We start from the raw sequence: 26,993 nt of genomic DNA on the forward strand, positions 1-26,993 counted from the left end.
CAAAGTTACTGGAGGTTTATTAGGATGATACAATTCTGGTGGAGTTTGGAGAGAAGCGTTACAGCCGCACCATGGGCGCCGGATGCAGAGCTGGAGATCGATGTTTTTTTGTTTGTTTTTTAATTCTTTTTATTGAGACGGTGGTGAAAATACTGAAGAATGGCAAATTAAATTAAATACAAAAATAAATCTACACAAGGAAACGAACAAACGATGAGAACGACGATTAGTGCAAAGGAGTAAATAGTGGTTCATTATTATCACTACATGGTTAAAGAAGAGAAAATGGCGAGGACAGGACAGGCGGCAGCCACAAGACCGGGGGGGGCACCTACATAACAGCACCTGGATCACTTATCCTCAGGGGCGGGGAGAAATTTATGAACGCCGGCCTCCGACTGATCCTAAACGGACTCTATCATTGCTCCGAACATAGAGTCAGTGTCAAAGTCCCATGCCCATGGAGCGCACGAGAGACCACCACTCCATTCACACAGGTGACTTTGGGACCCCTGTAGTTGAGTTTGGTTGGTGTCTGAGTGATAATCTATCCAGTCGACTGGGATAGAATTTCCAGGCTCATCAGGGATAATATCAATGTCTGCACAGCGTCCGGCGGCACAGAGTCAGAGCACGGATTTCTGTGACATTTAAGCAAAAAAATAAATGTTCTGCCGTTATAAAGAAAAAAGCGCTGGTCCGAAATGTTACGAATCCATCACTGGAATGATAATGGCATCCAACACAGCCTGAAGGGCTCACAGCTCCGGGTCACAGACACTACAGAAGTCCCCCCCCCCACATCCCATCTCCAACCACCAAAACATTTATTTACTCGTGGCCTTAGGGGGCAAGTAGCGCGATAACCGGGTTATCAGACACCATCTCATATCTCTGACTACACATTTAAAGGCCCGGTAGAGTTGTACAACTCTGTTCCCATGCCAAGAAAAAGCAGCGGAGGAGCCCAGGGAATGTGCAGCCACCAATGGGTTAAAGGGTCCACATGTCAATAAGTGCATTGCTATGAATAAATGGGGGTTTCATTTCTCAGACCCCACGATCTTGGTCAGTTTAATTTCTGCACGGTGAGTGGCATCCATCCGCCACAGAATGGCTTCATCTGGGTGAAGGGGATCAGCTGCAATTTCCTGCACAGCTGCGCTACCAGCTTGGAGAACATGTGAAGGGGACACAGCTCTGCAGCCCCTTTATTCTCAGTGCGGGTGGTGGTCTCAGAGATCAGACCCCTAGAGATAACACTGAACGAGATGAGAATACCCATTGAAGTGTTCTCAACCTGCAGCAGGTGACTGGAAACATTGAAGACCTTCAATGTAAAAGTTCTGGACAATCCCTTTAACAGGAGAGCAAAAAAAAAAAACAGCTTTTACTGAACTACAAACTACAGAATGCCCTTGAATCCTGCCGAAGTACCAGGATCCCATGAGAATGGGAATGTCTGGCAGCCTGTGAACACAGGGGCCGTAGGAATGCATTATTTACAGGGGGCAGAAAATGACCTGGAGCGACGATGGAGACCGCAGGTTGTCACATGAATGGCTGCTGTGGTGCAATGGACATTATGCACAGGTAACTTCCCCTTTAAGAACTGTGCGTGGCGATGCAATATACAAAATGCCAAAACATCCAGATCTGCAGCTGCGCAGCCATTATTCATGCAGATGACTACTTCAGGCTTCTCCGTGCTCATCAGTACATAGAGCAGTGCCTGGGATACATATATAAAGCTGTTGCAAAACTACAACTCCCAACATGACGCACGATGGGAGTAGTAATTTTGCAACGGCTGACGAACAGCAGTTTCGAGACCCAAGAACACAGAGATGGCTGCACACACCGCAATGAATGGCTCTGCAAATGCGGTCCTTGTGTCAGGTCGGAAATCATCGGTTTATGGCTGTAGCTGCTGCAGGGTGTGTGGGACTTTCAGAGGGTGTAGCGTCCCTTTAAGGCCGGAGCAGATTCTAACTTCCACCCAGGGTACATCACAGTACTTATATATGGAGGTAACTGAAGGTGCAGGGTCTGGAGCGCGTCCCATTATGGCAAAAGTCCCACGAGGATTCTTTGGAAAGCTCAACCACCCAGCTGACCTGGGGTTCCAGTTACTTGACGAGTTCCTTGTTCAGGAGGACGGTGGCATCAGGACGTCATGTAGTGCTGCAGCAGTCGCGCTTGTAGGGATTCGTGGGTTAAATTGTGCCTAGTGATTATTCCCACAATCTGTGGAAGGAAATCGATTACACAGGAATTTGCTGCCACCTACTGTTCAAATTCAGGTACTGCAAGATTAAAAATAACAGCTCAGGAACTGTAAAGTGCAAATTAAAGGAGTCCTCTGGTTTCTGAAATGATATTAGCAAACCAACTTTCCGATATTCTGTGCATTTTATTTCCTCTGTGAAAGCAGATCCATTAGCAGATTTTTTTTATACAAACTGCATGCATTATTAAATTCATTAAGAACTTGGACCTGTATTATCCCTTTAGAACGTTTTTGCTGCCCTATAAATACAATTTGCTCCTGATAATTAAAACGGGCATTTTATGAGCTTATCAGGATCATGTATCTATTCTAACATGGAAATCAAAGTAAATACACCAGCCTAATCAGGTCTAAGATCAATTTAAAGGGATTTTCCAATTATAGGAAAAGTGTTTCCAGGTGCAGATTTTTTTTTTTTTTTAACAACACCTGTGCTTTGCTCACCCTCCCTGTGTCTAAAGCAAAGTCTATGCCACTGTTCCAACAGTCCTTTATTGTCGGCAGTGCGGCTCATGCTTTCCACACGGGTAGAGGTGGCCGAGCTCAGTTATTGGCTGCAAACCCATGGGTGGTCTTACTGAGTGTTCTTCAGCTAGGGGGTAGACCTCCACCTTGCAAACACTAAATGACAGCCCAGCATACAACCACCATTATGGGTCACGCTCGACTCCTGTAACCGCTGATGTCCATCAACTGTTCCATAACAAACGTGAAAGTTACTACTCCCGATCACTTACCTCTCCCACCGCATTGACTACGGGCAGGTGCCGCAGGCCCATGGTTCTGAACAAGTTAAACACCTGGGAGGCGTGGGTGTTCGGTGACACCGTGAACGGTGATGGGTTCATGTAGGGAGTGACGTCCTGTGACACAAGGAAAGGAAGTCACAGAAGAAATGCAGACAAAAACCACATTCTGCCATCAACTCCTGCTGCCCCCATAAAGAAAGCAGCGCCCCCTCCTGACAGATGGCTGGGCAGGGTAACTCCTGTGTAAGGTGAAAATGGATCCAGCTCACACACCAGGGTGTTGATAAAAATCTTTTCTTTAAGTTTCTTTTAGAAAAATTATTTTTTAAATTGATACAACATCAATTAGGACGTCTCAGACAACATTGCAAATATGTAATAGGGGGTGATGTGTGAAAAGAACCATACGCGTTTCGATCAAAAAAGTTCTTGAACACTGGACATAAGGCAAGATGCCCCACTAAAGGTCTAAGTATACTCCTACTTGATTGTTAGAATATAAAACACATGATGAAATCATGGCGATACAAATTAAAAACACAGAAGCTGCACAAGAAATGCTAAAAACAGAGATACAAATGGGTCAAAGCATTACAAAGACCGCACTGACATGGTTTGTGTACATATTAAAGACATACTTGGATAGAAAGTAAATATAAATGTGTTGCAAAAAAAAAAAAAAAAGGAAAATATATACAAACTAACGAGTCTGCTGATATTAAATTCTTATAGGTATGTCTATCTATGGGACTATTATTGTGTCTCATACTAAAAAAAAAAAAAAAAAAAAAAAAACTCTTATGCAGACTATCCTAACATTGCGTTCTGTGTACAAACTAAATATGATAGTGAATATACAGTGCCTTGCAAAAGTATTCGGCCCCCTGGAACTTTTCAACCTTTTCCCACATATCATGCTTCAAACATAAAGATACCAAATGTAAATTTTTGGTGAAGAATCAACAAGTGGAACACAATTGTGAAGTTGAACGAAATTTATTGGGTATATTACATTTTTGTGGAAATACAAAAACTGAAAAGTGGGGCGTGCAATATTATTCAGCCCCTTTAACTTAATACTTTGTCGCTTCACCTTTATACTGCGATTACAAGTCGCTTGGGGTATGTCTCTATCAGTTTTGTACATCAAGAGACTGAAATTCTTGCCCATTTTTCCTTGGCAAACAGCTCGAGCTCAGTGAGGTTGGATGGAGATCGTTTGTGAACAGCAGTTTTCAGCTCTTTCCACAGATTCTCGATTGGATTCAAGTCTGGACTTTGACTTGGCCATTCTAACACCTGGATACGTTTATTTGTGAACCATTCCATTGTAGATTTTGCTTTACGTTTGGGATCATTGTCTTGTTGGAAGACAAACCTCCGTCCCAGTCTCAGGTCTTTTGCAGACTCCAACAGGTTTTCTTCAAGAATGGTCCTTTATTTGGCTCCATCCATCTTCCCATCAATTTTAACCATCTTCCCTGTCCCTGCTGAAGAAAAGCAGGCCCAAACCATGATGCTGCCACCACGTTTGACAGTGGGGATGGTGTGTTCAGGGTGATGAGCTGTGTTTCCTTTACACCAAACATATCGTTTGGCATTGTTGCCAAAAAGTTCGATTTTGGTTTCATCTGACCAGAGCATCTTCACCCACGTTTGGCGTGTCTCCCAGGTGGCTTGTTGCAAACGTTAAACGACACTTTTTATGGATATCTTTGAGAAATGGCTTTCTTCTTGCCACTCTTCCATAAAGGCCAGATTTGTGCAGTGTACGACTGATTGTTGTCCTATGGACAGTCTGTCCCACCTCAGCTGTAGATCTCTGCAGTTCATCCAGAGGGATCATGGGCCTCTTGGTTGCATCTCTTGATCAGTCTTCTCCTTGTTTAAGATGAAAGTTTATACGGATGGCCGGGTCTTGGTAGATTTGCAGTGGTATGATACTCCTTCCATTTCAATATGATCGCTTGCACAGTGCTCCTTGGGATGTTTAAAGTTTTGGAAATCATTTTGTATCCAAATCCGGCTTTAAAATTCTCTACAACAGTATCACGGACCTGCCTGTTGTGTTCCTTGGTCTTCATGATGCCCTCTGTGCTTCAAACAGAACCCTGAGACTATCACAGAGGAGGTGAATTTATACGGAGACTTGATAACACACAGGTGGATTACATTTATCATCATTAGTCATATAGGACAACATTGGATCATTCAGAGATCCACAATGAACTTCTGGAGTGAGTTTGCTGCACTGAAAGTAAAGGGGCCGAATAATATTGCACGCCCCACTTTTCAGTTTTTGAATTTCCACAAAAATGTAAAATAACCAATAGATTTCGTTGAACTTCATAATTTTGTCCCACTTGTTGATTCTTCACCAAAAATTTACATTTGGTATCTTTATGTCTGAAGCATGATATGTGGGAAAAGGTTGAAAAGTTTCAGGGGGCCGAATACTTTTGCAAGGCACTGTATTACAGAGACTATGCAAGCAAATAGGTGATAGTCGTTCAATACAACAATAATGTTCAGAGAAAAGATCCAAAAGGCTTCTTTATTACGAAGTGCACCTATATGGTCACATGTACCCAAACGTATCAGAGGTGGTGACCATATAGGTGCACTTTTCATACATCACCCCCTATTTCATATTTGCAATGTTGTCTATAGTATCATTTTAAAAAATAATTTTTCTAAATAAAGCTGAAAATCAACACCTTGGTGTGTGAGCTGGATCCATTTTCACATCCTTCAAGTTGTCAAGTGCCATGCAGCAGCAGGACTCCTGTGCTCCTATCCTGGATTGGGACTACACCTCCGGGGTGAGCGGACTTTTTTTTATTTACATTAGGGTAACTCCTGTACCCTGCCTCCTGCCAGGGTCGGGATCACTCGGCTGCTTACAGATACAGGCGTGCACCTCGTCATCCTATATATCTGAGCATACTAACTGCCCAAACCTCTGGAGGAATCTGGAGCGGGTCACTAAGGAAAAGGCAAGAAAGCTCTGCAGCTGGGGGTGTCCGTGTCTTACCACAATCATTCGTGGATTGAGGAGTGTCAGGTTGACCTCGTGGATGTCGGGGTACCGGGGATAATCCTCCGACATTTCGGCGTGGGAGAGGCGTGGCTGGCTGGCGCTCTAAAGAAAGTAAGGGTCAATGGAAGGTCATAAAAAGTCACCCGACATGGAGTCACAGACGGGAGAGCAGGAACAACAAGACTTACAGACTGCGTCTCAGAGTAACAGACGCCCCTCACTAATAACGTGACCAGCTGCGAGCGCAGGATGAGGCCGTGGAACGTCAGAGGTCGGAACCGCTCCTCCATGGTCCACTCCTCACTGGGGGACTGGTCAGGGTACAGATTCGGGTACGGGGTGTACCTGGAGGCACAGGAACGCCATGGGTTATAATGGTTATGTACCTTCACGTCTTTATGAGCCTCCTGGGAACTGGGTAACCACTATCAATGGATCACACCAAGACATTCCCCCACTATCCATCACTTGTGCTCATGCATCTTGGAGGACAGGATGAACACAGCCACACTGCCCACCCTGCCCACCAGGTAGAGAGGCATGGGGTGACATTTCCTTACTTCCGCTCTAACATTTGCTGCAGCATATCCTCTTTCTCGGCCGGTTCCTCTGCGACCAGCTGCTCGTCACACATATTCCGCAGTTCGCTGGATGGGTAGGACTTCATGGACTGACTCCTCTTCCTCTGCTCACCGGCGCGGGTCAGGATACTGGACTTCTAGAAACAGAAGGACAATCGTCTGGATTAGAGCAACCTTCATCTTCAGGTCAGGAGAGTCCTAATTTAAGCATACTGTAAAGGGAATGTCTAGTGTTACATAAGGAAAAGCTTAAATGATAATTGGAGTTGGTTCACTACAATACCCAGAAAGGTTATCAAAATTAGGTCTATTTACTCTAGAAAAGAGAAGACTTAGGGGAGACCTAATATATATGTACAAGTATATCAGAGGGCAATACAGAGATCTCTCCAATGAACTGTTTGTACCAAGGACTGTGACAAGAACAAGGGGGCATTCTCTTCGTTTGGAGGAAAGACAATTTCTGCACCAGCATAGAAGAGGGTTCTTCACGGTAAGAGCAGTGAGGCTCTGGAATTCTCTTCCTGAGGAAGTGGTGATGGCCAACTCACTGAATGAATTTAAGAAAGGAATGGATGCTTTTCTTGTGAGTAACAGTATAGAAGGTTACGAATAACAGAATATTATAGGTAGATGGTTGACCCAGCTTAGGGGAAGGAATTTTTTTCCCTATGGAGAAAATTGGCTTCTACTCTGTGGGTTTTTTGCCTTCCCCAGGATCAACAATGCAGAACACTGCACTAAAAATAGGCTGAACAAAATGGACATAAGGTCTTCCTTCAGCCTTCAAAACTATGTTACTATGTTAAAGGGGCGGCCGGGTGTTTGTCTATGCGTCATCATCCTAATGCATAAGTGACTGCACCGGGTATTCCCATCTCATACAAACTATCCGCAGTATATGCCACAAACCAGCCTACCGGGAGATATTGTAGCAATGGGTGTTCTCGTTCACCTCCAGCAAGCAGAGATTTGTGGACCCCCCGGGTATAATGGAGCCCCACATGACCCAATCGCAGGTTTCTCCACCTTAAACTTAATGTTGTTGCTGATCAGCTGGTTTCCCTTCATGAATTCCATTTCGTTCCCTCGGTTCTCAGTCACCACAGGGAAGGCGTGATGAGCTGTGGTCCGCAGGATGCTGACCAAGGACTGGATCCGAGTGTGGGGGTACACGTAAGTCAAATTGGGCTCCATGATGTCGCAGGCCCTCAATCTACGGTCATACAAGTCTGTGTTACCAATGGGGACATTCTCCTGGCAGTGCCCCCCCCCCCACCCAGAACAGAACCAGAAACGACCCGACACCTATGCAGCAGGAATACAACTCCTATCATACAGAGCCCCTTACTTGTCCGTCTCCTCCTCCGTCTCCCACTCCAGCAGGGGGACGCCTCTCAGTGCCACGTGAATATCGTAGATGCCTTTGTTGAAGAAGTCGCCGGTCCACTTTGCGACCTGAAAAGAAATAAGTTCTCAGCGACTGAGCCCAACTACAACTGTGACATGAGAGCTCCACGTGCAAAACACTGGGGCACCACAGATTGTCATATCAAATCCTTGAAAAGAGGATGTGCTCTTCTAAAAACAGCGCCACCCTGTGCACAGGTTGATTGTGATACTACAGCTCAGTCCCTATCATTTCAAAAGAGCCGAGTTGCAATACCAGACACAACCTGCAGACAGGAGTGGTGCTATTTTTGGAATAACGCAGCCATAATATTCTAATCTTGTACAGCCCTTTTAAGCTGTCCACAAACACAAGATTTTAATGCTCACGTCACATCAGAAGCTGCGATCAAACTGCTCTCGCCTTACTGTTAGCTCTCATGGTGCAGTAAAATTCTGGATGCAGCTTCGGATGTGAATGTTTATTATGATCACGCAGCGTCGTTCCTCACCATCAAGGTGATCATGATGGGTAATCCGTAGGAGATCTCATTGGTGGATTCAATAAGGATTACCGTAAGGCTGATAGTCATCCGCACCACACCGCCCAGGAAGGCGGCCGCTCCGATCAGAGCAAACGTTCCAGAGTAGATGTGAGTCAGACCCAGGTAACTAGGACAGGAATACAGAAAGTTACCGACTGAAGACGCGTCGAGACAAGGCGAAACCTCGCTGCTGCTCTGTGTGTTCTACCTTTTCAGGAGGTTAGCAACCAAGCGACCAAAGGCAGCGCCGCAAAGCAAGGAGGGGACGAAGAGGCCGCTGGGGACAGACAGCCCATACGTCCAGCAGGACAGGAGGAAGTACATACAGCAGAAGAAAGACAGAGTGACTGGACTGAAAGTGCCTGGAACACAAGAGACGGACACGAGCCTTCACACCACTGTACACGGCCCATGCCCCAACGTGGCGGAGGATCCGCGCTCCACACACTGACCGTCCTGGTGGAAGAGCTGCAAGATGGCCGATTCCTGGGGGTTGAAGAATAGCGTTGCCATGTCGTTGTAGGTGTTGTTAGGACAGAAGAAGGTTTTGATGCTGGAATTCACTTCATCAGAAGAAGAGACCTGACACAACCAAAAAAAAAAAAAAAAGAAAAAAAAAAAAAAAAATTGGGAGGGAATCAGCGACTGCTTCTAGGGGAACAAGCAGCAGAATTCTGAAAACAGCTCTGGATGTGAGTGGAGAAATAGAACCGGCTTATAACGGCTGTCCTCGTCCATCCTATAGACCATGCATGACTGCGGCTCTATTAACAAAGGGGACCCCCATTTAAGTGATTTTGTCCGGGTCCCAGCGATGCCATTTATTAGATTATGACACTTCAAAAATAGAAAAGGAGAAACTGGTGTAAAATTTTTGGGGAGTCAGCAATGAGATGTCGGGAGGGAGAAAGTGGGGTTCAGCTGTGCCGATATGTCGGGGGGGGATAAGGTGGGAAGCAGCCAGCGCTCAGACACCTGGGGGACCAGTGATGAGATAGTAGATGGGGAGGGAGGTGGCCAGGGCCAATGCCAAGATACACAGGGGGTCCTAGCTAAGATACCTAAAGGGGGCTTTACACATAGCGATATCGCTAGCAATATTGCTAAAGCATCACTAATTTTGTGACGTAGGAGCGATATTGCTATGTGTGATACTTACCTCCGACCGGCTCCCCCGCTGGCTATTGCTGATCGCGCGAGAACATCCTGGGCCATTTCTCGGCGGCGGCTTCCTGCTGGCGCCGACGAGCGACGCATGGACGTGGGCGGAGGATGTCATCATCGCCGCGTCTGACAGGTAAGTAACGACCGCTGCTGCGTCGCTGCTGAGATCTGCCTGTTTGGCAGCTCACTAGCGACCACTTAGAGATGCACCAGCGATCCTGACCGGGTCATATCGTTGTCAGGATCGCTGGTGCATCGCTAAATGTAACGGAGCCCTAAGGGGCCTACATCAAGATATCTGGTGGGGGGTAGGAGGCCTGAGCCACAAACACCAAGATATCTGGGAGCATGGGAAGATAAAAACGCAGCAATACCTGGGGACCTACATCAAGATCTGGAGACCCTTTTGTGCAGGATGTGAGGAAAGACTGAGAATAAGAAGGATAAAAACAAGGAGAAAGCAGATCCTGTCCATATCAATACTAATGGAGTACCTGCACTGCGATGCTGCCATTATTCCAGTCAGTAGTGGGAGACAGTGAGCGACATTCTCCCAGAACCATCGATGACACAAAGACAATGACGGTGGTGACTAAAGAGACCAAGAGACTCTCACAGACTCTGGAAGAGAAGAAGTGGTATCATGGCATCATACACAGAGAGATTCGCTGGACTGTAGCCGTGCGGCACCATTACCTGATCAGCTTCGGCTTGGGGTGCACGTTCTTCATCCGGTATTTCGCTAGTCTTTTATTCAAGCAGTTAAATGTGGCTCCCAGCAGCCCCCCGACCAACCCCATGATAATGAAGAAGGCCAAATCCACCACCGTCCACAGGTGACACTTCTTATCAGAGTCCGAGCACTAAGAAAGGAGCAGGACAAACATCACAACAATAAGAAATGTCTGGAGAATTGTGGAGACTCCTAATGGGAGCAACACACCGGAGACTAACCAAGAACTGAAAGAGAAGTCTGGCTGTATGTGTACAGCGACAGCTCCAGCAGAATAGTGAGTGCAGCTCTGGAGTATAATACAGGATGTAACACAGGATCAGTAATGTAATGTATGCACACAGTGACTGCACCAGCAGAATAGTGAGTGCAGCTCTGGAGTGTAATACAGGATGTAACTCAGGATCAGTAATGTAATGTATCTACACAGTGACTGCACCAGCAGAATAAAGAGTGCAGCTCTGGAGTATAATACAGAATGTAACTCAGGATCAGTAATGTAATGTATGTACACAGTGACTGCAGCTCTGGAGTATAATACAGGATGTAACACAGGATCAGTAATGTAATGTGTGTACACAGTGACTGCACCAGCAGAATAGTGAGTGCAGCTCTGGGATATAATAAAGGATGTAACTCAGGATTAGTACAGGATCAGTAATGTAATGTGTGTACACAGTGACTGCACCAGCAGAATAGTGAGTGCAGCTCTGGAGTATAATACAGGATGTAACTCAGGAACAGTAATGTAATGTATGTACACAGTGACTGCTCCTGCAGAATAGTGAGTGCAGCTATGGAGTATAATACAGGATGTAACTCAGGATCAGTAATGTAATGTATGTACACAGTGACTGCTCCTGCAGAATAGTGAGTGCAGCTATGGAGTATAATACAGGATGTAACTCAGGAACAGTAATGTAATGTATGTACACAGTGACTGCACCAGCAGAATAGTGAGTGCAGTTCTGGGGTATAATAAAGGACGTAACTCAGGATTAGTACAGGATCAGAAATGTGTGTACACAGTGACTGCACCAGCAGAATAGTGAGTGCAGCTCTGGGGTATAATAAAGGACGTAACTCAGGATTAGTACAGGATCAGTAATGTAATGTGTGTACACAGTGACTGCACCAGCAGAATAGTGAGTGCAGCTATGGAGTATAATACAGGATGTAACTCAGGAACAGTAATGTAATGTATGTACACAGTGACTGCACCAGCAGAATAGTGAGTGCAGTTCTGGGGTATAATAAAGGACGTAACTCAGGATTAGTACAGGATCAGAAATGTGTGTACACAGTGACTGCACCAGCAGAATAGTGAGTGCAGCTCTGGGGTATAATAAAGGACGTAACTCAGGATTAGTACAGGATCAGTAATGTAATGTAATGTGTGTACACAGTGACTGCACCAGCAGAATAGTGAGTGCAGCTCTGGAGTATAATACAGGATGTAACTCAGGAACAGTAATGTAATGTATGTACACAGTGACTGCTCCTGCAGAATAGTGAGTGCAGCTATGGAGTATAATACAGGATGTAACTCAGGAACAGTAATGTAATGTATGTACACAGTGACTGCTCCTGCAGAATAGTGAGTGCAGCTATGGAGTATAATACAGGATGTAACTCAGGAACAGTAATGTAATGTATGTACACAGTGACTGCACCAGCAGAATAGTGAGTGCAGTTCTGGGGTATAATAAAGGACGTAACTCAGGATTAGTACAGGATCAGAAAGGTGTGTACACAGTGACTGCACCAGCAGAATAGTGAGTGCAGCTCTGGGGTATAATAAAGGACGTAACTCAGGATTAGTACAGGATCAGAAATGTGTGTACACAGTGACTGCACCAGCAGAATAGTGAGTGCAGCTCTGGGGAATACAGGATGTAACTCAGGATCAGTAATGTAATGTATGTACACAGTGACTGCACCAGAAAAATAGTGAGTGCAGCTGTGGAGTATAATGCTGGATGTAACTCAAGATCTGGGAATATAGGGATAACAGTATAGAATGTGTCTAAATTGTGTAAAATATAGTAAAAATACTTTGTATAAGTACTTACAGATAATGATGCCACTAATAGAATACACACCTTAAATTCCCCAAAATTCAGCAGCCCTGGAACCTGGAACGATCCCCAGCTTGAAAACAGAATCCCAGATCGGAAGAAATTCAATGTAAATGTGGCGGACATGGAGCAGAACAGCTGGAGAGAACAGAGATTGGAAAATCAGTTCTGCATAGATTCCTCCACACACACATATATACATATATAAGCAATAAAAAAATTGCAGGCAGCACTTTAAGATTTATATAGAATCTGGAGAACCAACACTAATGCCTGAAGCCTCATTCCCCCCCACCGGACACATCCTACTCACCACTTTCCATGTTAGTCCCTGATTCCAGAAGCTCGACCCTTCCTCCAAACTGAACAGAGTTCCCCCGATTGGAGCACCGAAAGCAGCTGCCACCCCTGCAGCCGCTCCGGCGGACACAAAGTCCCTTTTGTCCCTGAAGGCAGAGTAACGGACATCAGTAAACATCATCTTCCCGGGTAGGAGCAGATGAGAACTCCCAGGTATGAGGGGCCAGCAGACACGCAGCAATCTCTGGGCTGTAGATCGTTGCATGTAGTGTTACACAGCAGCCATCCAAATAAAAATGACAGCCATAGAACACGTCGCATCAAGCCCACCAACACGGAAGCCATACTTTAATGTGGCAGTCTAACCTGGGTCATAGAGGGGGACCCGTATAGGATTTCCTGATACCCTAATAGGCTGCGCAGCTGTCCACGGAGACAAAAGACCCCAAGTAGCCAGAACCTCAGCCAAAATCATTAACACCTCACCTGTCACTGCGGAAGTAAGGGAAGTCAAAGCGGATCTTCTGCAGGGAGATACTCTGGAACTAAAAAGGAAATAGAGGTGTCAGAAACATTAAGGGGATTCTCCATCATCAGTGCAGCCAACGACACTTGAAGAAGTGAGCGGCGCTGGAGGACGCCTTTAAGGATGCAATCGAGATCACCTCTTGCCTTCATTACATTGTCTGGTGGCATCCAGAGGAGCTCACCTGCGGCAGCCCTGCCCCCACAACGGCCCCACTGTGAATCATCGGTCCTTCCTTTCCTACGAAAAGTCCTGAAAATATAGGAACGTCATGGACTGTTATATATAGAATAGCAGTGCAGGATGCAGAGCAATGAGTATAAGGGAACCTATTCCACTGATGGACCGTCCTAAGCACAACACATTAAATGTGGCACAAAGCAGAATTCTGGCTTCATTGGGTGGGTACATCTGCCTCGATATCTCTCCAGCTTTTGATGTAGCAGACGGCATTGAGTGTAATAATTTGTTCTTTGTGTTATACAAGAGACGCTGCTGTCCTTACCTCCAGACACACTGAACAAGACACCCAGAGCTTTGCAGACGAGGGTCCTAAGCCGGACCACCCCTGGGACCTTTACACCATTCAGGTAACACTTGATCTCAGGAATTCCAGACCCGGCGGCCATGGGCTACAAAACAAAGACTCGGATAAGACCCTGTGCTCCTCAGCATCCCCTGACACTTCACGGCTTATGAGAAATTACCTGTAAGAGGACTAATAACGTCGCAATAAAAGCAAAAATCAAGTTAAAACCAAGAAGCTCCAGCAGAGAGAGGGCAAGACATCCTCGGTCCGTGCACTCCTCCACAGCTGACGCCAGGTTAAGGAAACCTCTTTGATGCGCCACAAACGGCTGCACAGGGTAACACTGACCCTTTAACACAAGAGCCCTCGGGTATAAAACCATGGGATGTGCAGACATGGTGCCCAATATAGCACCCCCTCTGGCACCTCGAGGAAGGATACAGCCTTGTACCACTCTGAACTTAAACCGAGAAAAGAGGCGAACAAAGTAGTCCACAAACAGGCCGACCTGTGGAGACAGAAAGAGACGTCAGAGGCAAAAGTGACCAACCCGGCCCTTATTACAGGGGTCCTCATCTACTGGGACCAGCGGCCGGTCCCCCACTGTCAACTAGATTAAACCCACGTTTCCCACAGAGATGCTCATCCCAATGGCTGCTTCCCATTAGAGGGCAGCTACCTTGGGTACAGAAAGTATTCAGACCCCTTTAAATTTTTCCCTTTGCTTCATTGCAGCCATTTGGTAAATTCAAAAAAGTTCACTTGTTTCTCATTAACGTAAACTCTGCACCACATCTTGACTGAAAAAAAAAAAAAAAAAGAAGAAAAAACAGAAATGTAGAAATTTTTGCAAATTTATTAAAAAAGGAAAACTTAAATGTCACATGGTCATAAGTACTCAGACCCTTTGCCCAGTTTTGAGTAGAAGCACCCTTTTGAGCTAGTACAGCCATGAGTCTTCTTGGGAATGATGCAAAAAGATTTTCACACCTGGATTTGGGTATCCTCTGCCATTCTTCCTTGCAGATCCTCTCCAGTTCCGTCAGGTTGGATGGTGAATGTTGGTGGACAGCCATTTTCAGGTCTCTCCAGAGATGCTCAATTGGGTTTAGGTCAGGGCTCTGGCTGGGCGAGTCAAGAATGGCCGCAGAGTTGTTCTGAAGCCACTCCTTTGTTATTTTAGCTGTGTGCTTAGGGTCATTGTCTTGTTGGAAGGTGAACCTTCGGCCAAGTCTGAGGTCCAGAGCACTCTGGAAGAGGCCTTCGTCCAGGATATGTCTGTACTTGGCCGCATTCATGTTTCCTTCAATTGCAACCAGCATCCTGTCCCTGCAACTGAAAAACACTGCCACCACCATGTTTCACTGTTGGAATTGTATTGGGCAGGTGATGAGCAGTGCCTGGTTTTCTCCATATATACCACTTAGAACTTATTGGCGATAATTCTATCTTCGTTTCATCAGACCAGAAAATCTTATGTCTCATAGCCTGGGAGTCCTTCATGTGTTTCTTAGAAAACACTATGCGGGCTTTCATATTTCTTGCACTGAGGAGGGGCTTACGTCGGGCCACTCTGCCATAAAGGCCCGACTGGAGGATGGCTGCAGTGATAGTTGACTTTGTGGAACTTTCTCCCATCTCCGTACTGCATCTATGTTGCTCAGCCACAGTGATCTTGGGGTTCTGCTTTACCTCTCTCTCACCAAGGCTCTTCTCCAATGATTTCTCAGTCTGGCTAGATGGCCAGGTCTAGGAAGACTTCTGGTGGTCCCAAACTTCTTACATTTAAGGATTATGGAGGCCACTGTGCTCTTAGGAACCTTGAGTACTGCAGAAATTCTTTTGTAACCTTGGTCAGATCTGTGCTTTGCCACAATTCTGTCTCTGAGCTCCTTGGCCAGTTCCTTTGACCTCATGATTCTCATTTGGTCTGACATGCACTGTGAGCTGTGAGTTGTTCTATAGACAGTTGTGTGCCTTTACAAATCAAGTCCTATCAGTTTAATTAAACACAGCTGGACTCCAATGAAGGAGTAGAACCATCTCAAGGAGGATCACAAGGAAATGGAAAGCATGTGACTTAAATATAAGTGTCAGAGCAAAGGGTCTGAATACTTATGACCATGTGATATTTCAGTTTTTCTTTTTTAATTAATTTGCAAAAATTTCTACATTCCTGTATTTTTTTCAGTCAAGATGGGGTGCAGACTGTACATTAACCCCTTAACGACCAGGGGTATTTTTGGTTTTTCATTTTTCCCTCCCCTTCTTTCCAGAGCCATAACTTTTCTATTTTTCCATCAATATGGCCATGTGATGGCTTGTTTTTTACGGGACGAGTTGTACTTTTGAACAACACCATTGGTTTTACCATATCGTGTACTAGAAAACAAGAAAAAAATTCCAAGTGCGGTGAAATTACAAAAAAAAGTGCAATCCCACACTTTTTTTTTTCTTTTCACTATGTTCACTAAATGCTAAAACTGATCTGCCATTATGATTCTCCAGGTCATTATGAGATCATAGACACCAAACATATCTAGGTTCTTTTATATCTAAGTGGTGAAAAAAAATTCCAAAGTTTGTTATTAAAAAAAAAAAAAAAAATGCACCAATTTCCGAGACCCATAGCATCTCCATTTTTCGTGATCTGGGGTTGGGTGAGGGCTTACTTTTGGCAGGCCGAGCTGATGTTTTTAATGATACCACTTTTGTCCAGACACGTTCTTTTGATTGGTATAAATTAAAACAACATCTTTATTGACAAAATCAAAAACACATGATAACGAACAGAAGGTTGTCAGACAAAATAGAAAAAGGGACTATGAACAAAGTCCATGCGAAATTCCCAGACAGCAATCTGTCATAGACATTTTATGCACACCTTAAATTACTAAATGAGGGAAACAAGGCTGCAAAACCCCATGGTAAACATTATATAGTATATACTGTGGTCATCGACCGTCATATAAAAGTTTAAGTACTTGTAAACCCCTCAATAATGTGACACCTAAACGGCGCTAGCCGCAAAAAAGGTGGGCAAGACGCCTCCGGAAGAAGCAGTGCGAAACGCACGTCGGGGCAGAAGGGACGTCCAGGGATTCCCTCCAGCTGACACTGTAAGGTATTAACCTTTCTTTGCCCACCTTTTTTACGGCTAGCGCCGTTTATGTCTGACACCTTTCTGTTCGTTATGTGTTTTTGATTTTGTCAATAAAGATGTTGTTTTAAATTATACCATTGTGTGGTACCATATTTCTCATTCTTTGGTCACCATAAAGTGATTATAATTAATATTGGTGGTATATAACCCTTAATTGGGATTTTGTGATTATTGGGCAACTATTGTGATTACGTTCGTTTGATTGCCTCTTATTGCATTTTAATGCAATGTCACAGCGTCCAAAAAAAAAAAAAAAAAAAAAAAAAACAACGTAATTCTGGCGTTTTGATTTTTTTTCCCTCGCTATGCCGTTTAGCGATCAGGTTAATGCTTTTTTTTTATTGATAGATCGGGCGATTCTGAACGCGGCGATACCTTATATGTGTATGTGATTTTTTGAAAATTGTCTTATTTTGAATGGGGCGAAAGGGGGGGTGATTCAAACTTTTATATTTTTTTCATATTTTTTTAAAACTTTTTGTTTTTTTAATTTTGGCATGCTTCAATAGCCTCTATGGCAGGCTAGAAGCTCCCATACTTGATTGGCTCTGCTACATATAGGCGATGAGCAGATCGCCTATATGTAGCAGAATTACTGCGTTGCTATGAGCACCGACCACCGGGTGGGAGCTCATAGCAATGCGGCATCAACAACCATAGAGGTCTCCAGGAGACCTCTGTTTGCTATGCCAACTCATCACTGACCCCCGATCACAGCGCTTGTTAAATGCCGCTGTCAAAGTTTGACAGCGGCATTTAACTAGTTAAAAGGCGCAGGTGGATCGCGATTCCACCTGCGCCTATTACGGGCACATGTCAGCTGTTCAAAACAGATGCCATGTCCCGGCTTTTATGCGGGCTCACTGCCGGAGCCCTCAACAAAGCAGGGGAGACGTCCAATGACGGGCTATGCCCGTCATTGGACGTTAAGGGGTTAATGAGAAATGGCTGCAATGAATCAAAGAGTGAAAAATTTAAAGGGGTCTGAATACTTTCTGCATCCACTGTATAATGAGTGGCTCCAGATTGCCGTAGACAAACCAGCAATCTGAAATCTTTCTCCATCCCCTTATCAGAGGTTAAGGCTACTGCATCTCTGCTCTTATGTGGTATAAGGGTATGTGCACACGTTGCGGATTTTGCTACGGATATGCAGCGGATTTGGCCCTGCGGATCCACAGCAGATCCGCAAGCAATGTACAGTACCATGATAGCCAATGGGTTTTAAATCCGCAGCATGTCAATTCTTTCTGCGGATTCCGTTGCGGTTTGACACCTGCTCCATTGTCCAGGGGTCAAACCGCAGGAAAACAGCAAGTCACTTTACATGCGGTTTTACCTGCAAATCCGCGCGGAAAAAAACGCAGCTCAATCCGCACTGTGTGCACTCACCCTAAAAGCGCCATCCCAGCTGATACCCATCAGGTAGTCAGTGCAAACATTAAAAAAAAACAAGCCTCTGAAAAATAAAAAACGATGAACGTTACCAGTCCTGTGCACACGCCAATCGCAAACACCATGATCCACCGCAGAGCCTCGTACCGCCTGGACTTCTGTCAATGTAGCGGAAAAACAGAAGAACAAAAGCCAGATGAAATAAAGTATCATATCATAACAAGGGCAAGATCACTGCCTGCCATGGTGGAAGTCCCCTGCTGACCTAGTCCTGCTCACTGTGAGGAGGGTGTGTTACAATGTATCAGTGTAGACCTATACTGATACCTTGTAACAATCTGCGCTTGTCTTGTTGTTTTTTTTGCCTCTTAGCATCAAAGCAATTCTGACAATAAATAGCCTAAAAAATAGTACAACACTGATTTCGCCATTATCAAAAATAATAATGATACCAGTACCAAAGACACACCCGGTAAAAACCCCAGAGGTTGTTTCTTTTTTTTTTTTTTCATTGGTTTCCGGACAATTAAGTCAACCTACAGTTAGGTCCATATATATTTGGACAGAGACAACATTTTTCTAATTTTGGTTCTAGACATTACCACAATGAATTTTAAACAAAACAATTCAGATGCAGTTGAAGTTCAGACTTTCAGCTTTCATTTGAGGGTATCCACATTAAAATTGGATGAAGGGTTTAGGAGTTTCAGCTCCTTAACATGTGCCACCCTGTTTTTAAAGGAACCAAAAGTAATTGGACAATTGACTCCAAGGCTATTTCATGGACAGGTGTGGGCAATCCCTTCGTTATGTCATTCTCAATTAAGCAGATAAAAGGCCTGGAGTTGATGTGAGGTGTGGTGCTTGCATTTGGAAGGTTTTGCTGTGATGGAAACACGCGGTCAAAGGAACTCTCCATGCAGGTGAAACAAGCCATCCTTAAGCTGCAAAAACAGAAAAAAGCCCATCCGAGAAATTGCTACAACATTAAGAGTGGCAAAATCTACAGTTTGGTACATCCTGAGAAAGACAGAAAGCACTGGTGAACTCATCAATGCAAAAAGACCTGGGCGCCCATGGAAGACAACAGTGGTGAATGATCGCAGAATAATCTCCATGGTGAAGAGAAACCCCTTCACAACAGCCAACCAAGTGAACAACACTCTCCAGGAGGTAGGCGTATCAATATCCAAATCTACCATAAAGAGAAGACTGCATGAAAGTAAATACAGAGGGTTCACCGCACGGTTCAAGCCACTCATAAGCATCAAGAATCAAAAGGCTAGACTGGACTTTGCTAAAAAAAACATCTAAAAAAGCCAGAACAGTTCTGGAAGAACATTCTTTGGACAGATGAAACCAAGATCAACCTCTACCAGAATGATGGAAAGAGAAAAGTATGGCGAAGGCGTGGTACAGCTCATGATCCAAAGCATACCACATCATCTGTAAAACACGGCGGAGGCAGTGTGATGGCTTGGGCATGCATAGCTGCCAGTGGCACTGGGTCACTAGTGTTTATTGATGATGTGACACAGGACAGAAGCAGCCGAATGAATTCTGAGGTATTCAGAGCCATACTGTGTGCTCAGATCCAGCCAAACTGATTGGTCGTCGTTTCATACTACAGATGGACAATGACCCAAAACATAAAGCCAAAGCAACCCAGGAGTTTATTAAAGCAAAGGAGTGGAATATTCTTGAATGGCCAAGTCAGTCACCTGATCTCAACCCAACTGAGCATGCATTTCACTTGTTAAAGACTAAAGCTAGGAGGGATAGCTAATACTAGAGAAGAGAGAGAGAGGAGATTCAAAAAGATATAAATAAACTGGAGAGGTGGGCAGCAACTAACAGAATGGTTTTTAACAGGGAAAAATGCAAAGTACTACATCTGGGCAATAAAAATGAAAAAAGCATATACAGAATGGGAGGAATAGGGCTAAGCAACAGCACATGTGAAAAAGACTTGGGTATACTAATAGATCACAGACTGAATATGAGTCAACAGTGTGATGCAGCTGCAAAAAAGGCAAATGCAATTCTAGGAGGTTTTAGCAGAAGCATACAGTCTAGATCACATGAAATCATTATTTCCCTCTACTCCTCTTTGGTCAGACCTCATCTGGAATATTGTGTCCAGTTTTGGGCACCACATTTTAAAAAAGACATCAACAAACTGGAGCAAGTTCAGAAAAGAGCGACCAGAATGGTGACCGGTCTGCAAACCCTGTCTTATGAGGAAAGGTTGCAGGATTTGGGATTGTTTAGTTTGCAAAAGAGAAGACTTAACAGCTGTCTACAAATATCTAAAGGGCTGTCACATTGTAGAAGGATCATCTTTATTCTCATTTGCACAAGGAAAGACTAGAAGCAATGGGATGAAACTGAATGGGAGGAGACACAGATTAGATATTAGAAAAAACTTTTTGAAAATGAGGGTGATCAATGAGTGGAACAGGCTGCCACGAGAGGTGGTGCGTTCTCCTTCAATAGAAGTCTTCAAACAGAGGTTGGACAGACATCTGTCAGGGATGATTTAGCGAATCCTGCTTTGAGCAGGAGGTTGGACCAGATGGTCCAGGAGGTCCCTTCCAGCTCTAACATTCCAGGATTCTATGATTCACTGTGATTTAAAACTTTAGGCATAGATAATTAGGTTTCCTAATACTCAACCTGGGACTAGTGATACATTGTCACGGTGCCAACTCCTTAATTAATCAGTGCTAGGGGTTCATGAAGGCAAATCTCCACCTCCATCCTCAGATCACCCTGGAAGGATGGTATGGGTTATACATAGATAGCGTTGCCCTCCTCATTATGTTACCTTGTGCGTGATGGATTCCAACACTTCCAGATAGGGGTCATTGATGCATCGGTCATAGTCCAAACTCTGCAGCACAGAAGGAAGAAGGCAGATTACTGACTGCAATACAGAAGATGAAGACATGACAGCAACAGAAGCCCTGAGGGAAAAGTACGAGGAGCTTCAGGAAGCGGTAACGATGATGCCGACCACTTATTGAACAATATGGATCACCACAGGTTTCTGCTTTTTGTGCAGCTCCCACAGATCATGGTGAAGATGTAGTAAAGACTATGTACATCTTCTCATATAATTGTATTTATTGTTCTTTTGCTTCCTAAATCCAAAGTTAAGCAACTTTCTGCCTCTGACCGCTCTGGGGGGAAGCATGCATAGTCTCAGAGAGGGCAGCGAAAACATGTTGCAGATGGGTGGAAAACGCATGAAGGGATAATAAGTGCAGGATGGAAGCTGTGGTGATATACAAGTACATAAAGAGAGCAACATCCTGGATATTAACAGACCTCACATACAGCATATATTACTGGGAGAGACACACAGACCTCAAATCCAGCCTACATTACTGGGAGAGACACACAGAACTCACCTCCAGCCTACATTACTGGGAGAGACACACAGAACTCACATCCAGCCTACATTACTGGGAGAGACACACAGAACTCACATCCAGCCTACATTACTGGAAGAGACACACAGAACTCACATCCAGCCTACATTACTGGGAGAGACACACAGAACTCACATCCAGCCTATATTACCAGTTGAGACACAGAGACCTCACATCCAGTCTATATTACTGGGAGAGAGACACACACCTCACACCCAGTCTATATTACTGGGAGAGACAGACAGAGCTCACATCCAGCCTATATTACTAGGAGAGGCACACACACCTCACACCCAGTCTATATTACTGGGAGAGACCCACACACCTCACGCCCAGCCTATATTACTGGGAGAGACACACAGAGCTCACATCCAGCCTATATTACTGGGAGAGATGCACACACCTCACACCCAGCCTATATTACTGGGAGAGACACACAGAGCTCACATCCAGCCTATATTACCAGTTAAGACACAGAGAGCTCACATCCAGTCTATATTACTGGGAGAGACCCACACACCTCACACCCAGCCTATATTACTGGGAGAGACACACAGAGCCAACATCCAGCCTATATTACTGGGAGAGACACAAAGAGCCCACATCCAGCCTATATTACTGGGAGAGACACACAGAGCCCACATCCAGCCTATATTACTGGGAGAGACACACAGAGCTCACATCCAGCCTATATTACCAGTTAAGACACAGAGAGCTCACATCCAGTCTATATTACTGGGAGAGATGCACACACCTCACACCCAGTCTATATTACTGGGAGAGACCTACACACCTCACACCCAGCCTATATTACTGGGAGAGACCCACACACCTCACACCCAGCCTATATTACTGGGAGAGACACACAGAGCTCACATCCAGCCTATATTACCAGTTAAGACACAGATAGCTCACATCCAGTCTATATTACTTGGAGAGATACATACACCTCACACCCAGCCTATATTACTGGGAGAGACCCACACAACTCACACCCAGCCTATATTACTGGGAGAGACCCACACACCTCTCATCCAATCTATATTAATGGGACAGACACACAGAGCTGACATACAGCCTATATTACTGAGAGACACCCTGAACCTAGCAGTAGACATATTGTTGTGCCAAGTGCCTACACTAAGTTGTATACAAGGAAATGACACGTCTATGCGTCTTCAATTAGACATCCTCCTTACTTCATAATCTTTACGGGGCAAGATCTCCTCATCTTCCTCACGCGTTTCCCCTAAAATAGTCTGAAAGACAAATATGAACGGAAAAATTAGAAACATCAGGAAAAGCCTCCCAAGAAACTGTTTTTTATATTTTTATTAACTAACACAACAAGAAACCAATGTCTTCTGTATGTCTGAACAGAATTTTACATATTAGAGCAGCAGTTTGTGCTTCAGAGCTGTCCTTCCTACTGTAAACAGGAAGATAAGATACTACCATAGGAAGCCATTTTGTAAGCTATGGAAAACTAGTATTGGTCACTCAGCTGTTACAAAGACACCTCACTTATCTCTTTAAAGGGTTATCCCACAATTGTAAGATCAAGATTATATTCTATGTAAAGCAAAAAACACTGTGCACATGCTGCGGATTTTTTCGCTCAGATTTGCTGCGGTTTTGAATCCGCAGCATGTCAATTCTTTGGGCAGAATCCGCAGCGTTTTTTACACCTCTTCCATTATAGAAATTCACAGGTGTAAAAACGCAGGGGAAATCCGCACAAAAGCTGCAGAAAATACGCAGGTAAAGCGCAGGTCATTTTACCTGCAGATTTAGAAAAATCCGCAAGGTGTGCACACACCCTAACAGTCGTTCTGTGGACTGTCAGGGTCCGCTCTAATATAACTTAATGAATGCGCACAAGTTCTGGGGGTTTTCAATCTATAAATCGAGTCGGCCACAAGAAAGTCTCGGAAAATCCTGCAAATCAGCATTTCTTCACAATCCTCGCAATGACCCGATGACGTCCACGTCCTGCCAGCTGGTAACAGAAGGACTCTGCGCCAAACAGCCTACTATGAGCCCTAGCTGCATTAGATGAATGTGTTAGCAGGGACACATGATACACGACTTCCTCTCCATCGCCCTCCCTGGTCAGTACAGTCACGGAGATAATCCCAAAAAGGAAGGGTAAAGACTATTGGGAACATGTAAGGGGAGTTAAGCCTAACAATTTAACTCCATTAATACTACAAACAAATGAACACTGGGTCAACAAAAGGAGGGGGACATGTGAACCCAAATCACATGACTGTCATCTTAATAAAGATCTCACAGTGTCACAGAAACATCAGAACTTCTCCCCAGGTGCAGAGCAGCACAGATCCGGAGCAGAGCGGCACAGACCTGATGTGGCAGTGGCACAGACCTGATGTGGCAGTGGCACAGACCCAAAGCAGAGCAGCACAGACCTGATGTGGCAGTGGCACAGACCCAGAGCCGAGCAGCACAGACCTGATGTGGCAGTGGCACAGACCCAAAGCAGAGCAGCACAGACCTGATGTGGCAGTGGCACAGACCCAAAGCAGAGCAGCACAGACCTGATGTGGCAGTGGCACAGACCCAAAGCAGAGCAGCACAGACCTGATGTGGCAGTGGCACAGACCCAAAGCAGAGCAGCACAGACCTGATGTGGCAGTGGCACAGACCCGATGTGGCAGTGGCACAGACCCAAAGCAGAGCAGCACAGACCCGATGTGACAGTGGCACAGACCCAAAGCAGAGCAGCACAGACCATATGTGGCAGTGGCACAGACCCGGAGCAGAGCAGCACAGGCCTGAAGCAGAGCAGCACAGACCTGATGTGGCAGTGGCACAGACCCGGAGCAGAGCAGCACAGACCAAAGCAGAGCAGCACAGTCCCAATGCGGCAGTGGCACAGACCCAAAGTAGGTCAGCACAGACCTGAGGCAGAGAGGCAGAGACCTGATGTGGCAGTGGCATAGACCCGAAGCAGAGCAGCACAGACCCAATGTGGCAGTGGCACAGAGCAGCACAGTCCCAATGCAGCAGTGGCACAGACCCAAAGCAGAGCAGCACAGACCATATGTGGCAGTGGCACAGACCCGGAGCAGAGCAGCACAGGCCTGAAGCAGAGCAGCACAGACCTGATGTGGCAGTAGCACAGACCCGGAGCAGAGCAGCACAGACCCAATGCGGCAGTGGCACAGATCCAAAGTAGGTCAGCACAGACCTGAGGCAGAGCGGCAGAGACCTGATGTGGCAGTGGCATTGACCCGAAGCAGAGCAGCACAGACCCGATGTGGCAGTGGCACAGAGCAGCACAGTCCCAATGCAGCAGTGGCACAGACCCAAAGCAGAGCAGCACAGACCTGATGCAGAGCAGCAGAGACCTGATGTGGCAGTGGCATAGACCCGAAGCAGAGCAGCACAGACCTGATGTGGCAGTGGCATAGACCCGAAGCAGAGCAGCACAGACCTCATGTGGCAGTGGCATAGACCCGAAGCAGAGCAGCACAGACCTGATGTGGCAGTGGCACAGAGCAGCACAGTCCCAATGCAGCAGTGGCACAGACCCAAAGCAGAGCAGCACAGACCTGATGCAGAGCGGCAGAGACGTGATGTGGCAGTGGCATAGACCCGAAGCAGAGCAGCACAGACCTGATGTGGCAATGGCATAGACCCGAAGCAGAGCAGCACAGACCCGATGTGGCAGTGGCACAGACCCAAAGCAGAGCAGCACAGACCTGAGGCAGAGCGGCAGAGACCTGATGTGGCAGTGACATCAGATCACACATGGAAGATCGTGAAAGTACAATTATAAGATCAGTCCCCAGGCTTGCAGCAGGTTATTATCGGGATGGGCAGTGGCTTTGCCAGCGCAGGGCATGTGCCACGTAGTTTAGCTTGATGACCTGAATCTATCGCAGCGCCACAATCCCCTCTCTGTGTCCTCAGGATGGAGCCTGCGGCTCTGTGCACCACCGCTCAGTCACAGAAGCCAACGACAAAGTGGATGATGACAAAACTGTGCTCCCTGTAGCTGGGTCACAGGACCAAAGAGGGAACTCTGGGGGGCATCGCTACTAATGGGCACCCTGGGGGGAGTTATTACTATTGGGGACACTTTAGTGGAGCATTGGTACTAATTAAAGTACTCCAGGGAGAATTATTTGTATTGTGGCTCTTTTGGGCTCACTATTGCTACAGGGCACAGTTCTGCTGGAGATCCTCTGGGGCAGCACCACTACTGATGACAGAATTCTGGCTTTCACAGTTACTTTTGGTGGGCGCTATGGGGGCCAGCATTACCTTTTGGGACACTGATCATTTCTGGGGAAACAGGGCCAGCACTATAACTATTGGGGGCACTCCGCTTCACATGATTATTTTTGGGAGCATTGCTTGGGTACCACTACCTCCAAGAGCACCATCTACTCTGCAGCATTTTGGGGGGCACTTGTTGGACATCAGCTTGGAAGTCATTGTTAGGTGACGCTGTGTCTCTTAGTATCAGGGGCACAATGTGCTGGGAGCTATTGTAGATCGCCTTCTGGGGCTGGTGCCAGTATATTAGGGCTGCAGAACAGGAAGAGGGCACTAAGGGGGCAGGATGGGGGTAAACTCTGCCGATGATGGCTGATGGGAGAAGGGTTCATGGTGTCCAGGGACGATGATAGAGAAGGATGACAAATAGGACTATGTCACCCGGGGGCCACTGGTGGGAGAGTTTGATTTTAGGATGTGAATACGGCACGTGACAGGAGGGGTGACAGGGGAATTATGGGATATGATGGGGCAGGTTGTGAGATGACAGGTCTCTGGCCGTTATGTGGGATGGGGATGACAAAGGGAACCATCACCATGGCAATAAATGGCGGCAGTCACAGCCCCGCCTATTAACAATGTCCTGCTCCCCGAGCCTCACCAGCTCCTCCGGGGTGCGGCTCTCCCGGTCCCCGCAGCAACAACAGCAGCAGCACCCGGAGCCCCCGCACGTCGCCATCTTTCTCTGACCCCCTCCTTTCACACTGCGACTGTCACATGACCACAGCCCCTAACAGCCCCCTCTAGAAAGCGGCACAAGCAGGACACGCCC

At 45.9% G+C, this 26,993-nt stretch overlaps 1 protein-coding gene across 1 annotated transcript; it reads right to left on the reverse strand.

Moving 5' to 3' along the window:
* On the reverse strand, positions 1–26,989 carry CLCN6 (chloride voltage-gated channel 6). Its single transcript, XM_073585038.1, has 23 exons — positions 26,823–26,989; positions 23,116–23,175; positions 21,310–21,375; positions 18,575–18,640; positions 14,366–14,432; positions 14,103–14,209; positions 13,901–14,027; positions 13,580–13,647; positions 13,356–13,414; positions 12,883–13,015; positions 12,594–12,707; positions 10,455–10,621; positions 10,253–10,379; positions 9,047–9,176; positions 8,803–8,956; positions 8,562–8,721; positions 8,012–8,118; positions 7,690–7,876; positions 6,640–6,797; positions 6,268–6,424; positions 6,074–6,181; positions 3,028–3,153; positions 1–2,247 (listed from the first exon to the last, which is right to left on the reverse strand). Exons 1-23 carry the CDS (start codon positions 26,898–26,900, stop codon positions 2,167–2,169), a joined length of 2,607 nt encoding a protein of 868 aa, XP_073441139.1. The 5' UTR covers positions 26,901–26,989; the 3' UTR covers positions 1–2,166.
* Between the last annotated feature and the right edge of the window lie 4 nt (positions 26,990–26,993).

This window comes from Dendrobates tinctorius, unplaced genomic scaffold (genome assembly GCF_039654945.1).
Source record: "Dendrobates tinctorius isolate UK_male_01 unplaced genomic scaffold, ASM3965494v1 ptg000086l, whole genome shotgun sequence".
In the NCBI taxonomy this organism is placed as follows: domain Eukaryota; kingdom Metazoa; phylum Chordata; class Amphibia; order Anura; family Dendrobatidae; genus Dendrobates; species Dendrobates tinctorius.

What these genes read in the sequence shown, in the direction of transcription:
- CLCN6 (XM_073585038.1), bottom strand. Translation starts at nt 26,900, where the DNA reads ATGGCGACGTGCGGGGGCTCCGGGTGCTGCTGCTGTTGTTGCTGCGGG. An exon ending in TGGGGGCAGGGCTGCCGCAG is followed by an intron (nt 13,415 to 13,579) that starts GTGAGCTCCTCT and finishes TTTCCTTTTTAG; the next exon opens with TTCCAGAGTATCTCCCTGCA. An exon ending in CCATCATGATCACCTTGATG is followed by an intron (nt 8,119 to 8,561) that starts GTGAGGAACGAC and finishes ATTTCTTTTCAG; the next exon opens with GTCGCAAAGTGGACCGGCGA.